We start from the raw sequence: 5686 nt of genomic DNA on the forward strand, positions 1-5686 counted from the left end.
AAATTTTAAAAATAAAAAAATATTATTTTTATATATTTTTACATAAAAATTACTTTAAAAAATAACCACTATGATAATACTATAGACGATCTAAATGGTTTTGCAGCGAACCCATTAATTTAAACAAGCCACATGTGAAGAGCTAATCCGATATCAAACTAAGCAATCACGATTTTTGATAATATATAAGTAGGGTTCAAGTGCTAGCATCAAGATTTTCTGCTAGCAATAACAGAAACATCCTGTTTGTTTTCTTTCTGTTCCTACAACAAAGTAAACATATTCAATGGTTATTTGTATACACACACTCCGACAACAAAGCAACCTCAGTTTTTTCTTTTAATCGATAATTAATTATTACTGTCCTGACCCTTAAGTGAATATACTATTATTAGAAATTTGTAATCATGTATCTATTTGCTAGAAACTATAACATACTCCTTAGATGCATACGTACGTGAAGATCTCTAACAAATACCATCTTCATACAGGTCGAATTCAGAGACTCGACAGTTATTATCGGTGACAATTTTCAGCCATCGACAGGCCGGGAGATAACACCAAGCCCTTTGCCAGATATAATGCGTAATGCTTCTCCTAGAAGACGTTCGGCACCATTTGTGGCTGGACTCGTAGGTGGCGGTCTTCTCATCATTTCGAAATTGTGGCGCAAGTCCAAAACTACGAAGGAGGATATTGTGGAAGTTCTAGCAAAAATGCCTATTAGGTTTCCGTATGAAGATCTACGTGTTGCGACTGATGATTTCGCGGAAAGAATTGGAAGAGGAGGCTACGGATCTGTGTTCAAAGGAGTACTCGCTGATGGAACAAGAGTTGCTGTGAAGTGTTTGGATAAACTAGACAAAGGAAAGAAGGCAGTTTTAACAGAAGTTGAGATAATTGGAAACCTGCAACACTCTAACTTATTGAGGTTGATAGGATTTTGTTCAGAGAAATCATACAAGGTTTTAGTATATGAGTACATGAGTAATGGATCGTTAGATAGTTGGATTTTTCAGAATGATCAAAGACCTTTCCTTGATTGGCAGACGCGAAAGAAGATTATAATTGACATTGCAAAAGGGCTTGCTTATCTCCATGAAGAATGTCGACAGACCATAATTCATTTCGATATAAAGCCGCAGAACATTTTGTTGGGTCCAAATTTCAATGCCAAAATCTCTGATTTTGGGTTATCTAAGGTCATCGATGTAGAAACGGGACAAGTACAAGTTTCAATGAGAGGAACCCCTGGATACATTGCTCCAGAATTGTGTAAGCTACCACCAGGACGTATCACGGAAAAAATTGACATATACAGCTTTGGAATTGTTCTCCTGGAAATAGTTTGTGCACGAAAAAACGTAGATCACTCGCTGCCAGAATCTGACTTCCATTTAGTTAGAATGCTGCAGAATAAAGCTGAAGAAGATAGACTCATAGACATTGTGGAAAATGTAGATGCATGCATGCACAGTGATAAGGAGGAAATGCTTAGAATGATAAAGATTGGTGCTTGGTGTTTGCAGGATGACCCAGAAAAAAGGCCTCTCATGTCAACGATTGTGAAGATATTGGATGGTGTAATGGAGGTAGATACAAACTTGGTGTATGTGTTCTCACATTCACTAATAGCTTCTCCCATTGCTAATCACCACATTTCTTCGGCACAGCTGCCAGCATCTGTTCTTTCTAATCCCAGATAATGGCATTGTAAATCTCTTTCTTTTTTTTTTCTTAAAGAAAAATCATCAAGCATGTTTCATAATTTGTACTACTTGTCCAATATAAAATTCATCTTAATTGAGCTAAGAAAACTATCATTTTAGTATTGCTAATTTTTTCTTCTAGTAAACTTCATTAAGACATTATGATTGGTGACCGAGAAAAAATAATTAATAATAGGAACAAGAGTAAAAGTTTCATTTTGACTTTATTTAGGTTGAATTGATTTTTTAGCTTGTAGCTTGTTCATATTTTTCAGCCTTTTTTTAATGAATAATAACTGAAATATTTTTTAAATATTTAAATAATAACATATTAAATAGCACATATTTTTCTTTTAATATTGAAAATGTGACATATTGAATTGATCTGAGCCAATAATGATTAACCTATACAATTTATAATTTGGGGTGTAAGATCATAATAAAACCATGGAATCTCTACATCGTAGAAAAAGTAAAAATTTCAATTATAATAAAATAAATATTAGAGGCTGAAAGTGAAAAAAAAACAAAAAAAATAATCAAAGTAAACTTATATTGATCTTCAACTTAACGTCGCGGGTCCAGCTAAAGTTTTTTAGATGTAAGATGAACAAAGTTAAGACGATGCTAGAATTTCTAAAAAAGTAAAAGAAATGTAAGACTCAAGTCATTGAGTCGATTGGGTTGAATAATTTTTTAATAACATAAAAAAGACAACTTAATTTAATAATATTAAAAACCAAGTAAACCCAGATAAATCTCATATACCTACCTTAATATTTCAAAATTATAACCCATGAAATCTCAAACTTGTGCTTAATTTCCAACCAAAAAGGATACGCCCATACAAATAATGTCAACTTGTGAAATATAAAATCATAATTTTCAACTAATCAAACGTTAAAGGATAAAATTAAAAGAAAAAATTAATCATATAAAATGATGAAAAAATAGAAATTATAAGCTAAAAAAAGGTTTGTATCCACTCGAGTCAACCCATCAAATCCACAGGTTAGGCAACTTGATACAGACAAAAATGAAGAAAATCATGAAATTTATTTTAAAAAAACCATCGTTAGCTTATAAAATTTGTTACCTAGGCCATTGGACTAAAAACATCATATATAAAAAAAAATTATAAAATTTAATTCTCAACAAATAAATATTTAAATATAATATTTTAAAAAATCAGCTACGCAAAAGGATTCAAAAAAAATAAAAAGTAATTAAAAGCAAAAAAGAAGAATAAGAAGAAGATGTGAGCTCACTTAAATTAACCTATTAAACTTATAGGTCAGGTCATGAAAACAATATAACCTAATAGAAAGTAAAATGAAGAAATTATAAGCCTATTTTGTGGAGGAAAAAAAATCAATGTCGATGAGATAAAGAAAATAAATTAAAAAAAGATATTAATATGTGTTAGATTATAAAACTCGTGTCCCATGTTAGCTTATAAATTAAATTTTAAATGATAAAATTAAAAAAAATAATTATACAAAATATTCAAAAGAAAAAAAATTATAATTAAAAAAATAAAGATCAAATTAAAAAAATGATAAAATGAAAAGAAAATTTGACTTTACGAAATAATTAAAAGAAGAAACCACCAAAAACCTAATGACTGAATTTAAAAAAAATTATTTTTTTTATCAAATAATAAAATTAAAAACAATCAAAAGTTCATAAAATAGGTAAGTAAAAATTTAAGAAATAAAAAGAATCAAGACCAAAATTTAAAAAACAAAAATATAATAAATTTAGATTGAAAAATAAAATTGAAAATTTGTCAATAGACCAAGAATAAAAGTTACAAATCTAAAGAATGAGGATAGATAATAACAATAATAAAAAAAAAAACACAACTAAAGGGATTGCCTTAAATTTTTAAATGATTAGTGTGAATTTCAAGAGTGGAGATAGAAAAGGAAAAAAAAAAAATTACCCGCAACCATTCGTCGAGAAACAGCCAACATGCATTGCTTAAGGAAGAAGATGTCGTGAAGAATCCATTGACATTACAAATTAAAGTTTTTAACTGCTAGAGTCACTTAAAGAGATGTCTGCAACAAACATGTCAACAATTTTTTTCATTTTCATTTTGTTCTATTTATCAAATTACAAAATTGATCTTAAAACTAAATAATTACTATGAAAAAACCTTTATGAAATTACACAAAAACCCATGAAGCCATTCCCCAAAAGACAATTAGGCCATTTCACAATACTTATAAAAGTAAAAAATCAAAAATACCCCTTGATCATAGGCAAGTGTTTTTATTTTTATTGCTTTTAAGGGTATGCGTGTAATTTAACTGTGCAAAAAATTAAAAAAAGACAGAGCTGCCTCTTACAAACAAAAAATGACAAATGAATTCTGTGAAAAAAAATCATTTTACCCTACGCGACCAACTTAATTATTTTTTTATCAAAGGTAAAAATATCAATTGATGATTATAATCCACAATGAATCACGGCATGCATATAATAGTTTTCCCACGTGTTTAAAGTTTTTGTAATTAGAAGAGATTAAAATAAGAACAAAGACGAGTATAAAAATTAAAATAAAAATTAAATGTAGTTTTATTTCTAAAAGGGAAATGCAAATTTTTTTTTTAAATATTATATTATTACTAATTTTATAATAATTCATTTTTTACTGATTTTCATTTTAGTCTTATAATGTTTAGAAAAAATTGTTTTGATCTTTTTACTTAATTTTTTTTATAAGAAAGTTCTCCATTAGAAACTATTTGGTCCTTATATTATGTGCAAATTTTACTCCTTATTTTAATTTTCCTTTTCAATTAGGCTCTGAAACTCTATTTGTGTTTGTAAACATATTAAAATAATAGTTCTGTATTTTTATTCCTCTCATCTTCATTTTTTTTTCAGATATATAAAAGGAGAGAAAATAAAAATAAAAAATAGGTTTCAACATTATGAAGTCAAACATTTCTTCAATTCGGAGAGAAGCGGGATGAAAAGTTTGCTTCGAATTATTAGGATTTGAGTTTTGCCCTTGATTTTATTTTAAAATCTTACCTAAAGAAATAGTAAAGGATATCAATGTAGTTTTCTTCTAATATACATTCCTTTTCTTTTCTTTCCCTTTCTTTTCCTTTCCTTCTCAGTAGAAAAAAAATATTCAAAATTTATTTTCATTCCTCCCATCTTCCTGTCTTTCAAATATAAGGAGAGAAAATCATGATATTTTCTATCATGAAAAGAGAAAAGAAAAAAAAATCATAAATATAAATCAATTAATAAAAACCCAAGCGCCTCTAGAAATCTCTATAAATAAAAGACGTTACCTTATATACTTATATACACGACAAGAATTTTTTTAGAAATACAAAAAAAATTTCAAGATAAGTTTTTTAAATAAAAAATCTCTCTCACACTCAAACATTCTTTATCCACGCTTCAAGTTAAATAAAGCATAAATATTTTATAAAAGCTCTTCAACAAAATATAAAATCATCAAATCTTATTATGTAATATATGTATTTTTTAATTTATGTTTAGTAAAGTATAAATCTTGACTTGATTTTATAATTAAACCAAGGCAAAAAAAAAATTCAAGAGAAGAATCATGATTGTTTTATTCTTTCATAAGAACATTTTAAATAAAAATTGTACTTATCATATATTTTAATAAAATCAAGTATTTATTAACATATATGTGTATTAATTTGTTTAATTTCTGTTACTCAAATAAAATTCAACTGGACAGGCATTAATTACAGATCATGCAATAATGTGTACCAATTTTCCATAAGCAAAGGAACAGAACTATAAAATATTAAAATGTGTAGAGGCTTGTATTAGTATTTGCAGCCACGGCTTTGTAAAAGTACAGACGCAGTCCAAGTTTCTACAATTGTTATGTATTTGTACACCCAATCCAAAGACCAAATTAAGCAATCGAATTCTTTCAAGTTGACCCAGCACAATCCAGGTCACTATTTCATTCC

The 5686-nt window shown here is 27.9% G+C and overlaps 1 protein-coding gene across 1 annotated transcript; it reads left to right on the forward strand.

Moving 5' to 3' along the window:
* The first annotated feature begins 581 nt into the window (after positions 1-581).
* LOC105134888 (G-type lectin S-receptor-like serine/threonine-protein kinase SD2-5) lies at positions 582-1706 on the forward strand. Its single transcript, XM_011039466.1, has one exon. The coding sequence runs from the start codon at positions 582-584 to the stop codon at positions 1704-1706; it is 1125 nt and encodes a 374-aa protein (XP_011037768.1).
* The last annotated feature ends 3980 nt before the right edge of the window (positions 1707-5686 follow it).

The sequence above is a fragment of the Populus euphratica genome, unplaced genomic scaffold (assembly GCF_000495115.2).
Source record: "Populus euphratica unplaced genomic scaffold, PopEup_1.0 scaffold120.1, whole genome shotgun sequence".
Lineage (NCBI taxonomy): Eukaryota > Viridiplantae > Streptophyta > Magnoliopsida > Malpighiales > Salicaceae > Populus > Populus euphratica.

Coding starts and splice junctions, on each gene's coding strand:
- LOC105134888 (XM_011039466.1), top strand. CDS start 582: ATGCGTAATGCTTCTCCTAGAAGACGTTCGGCACCATTTGTGGCTGGA.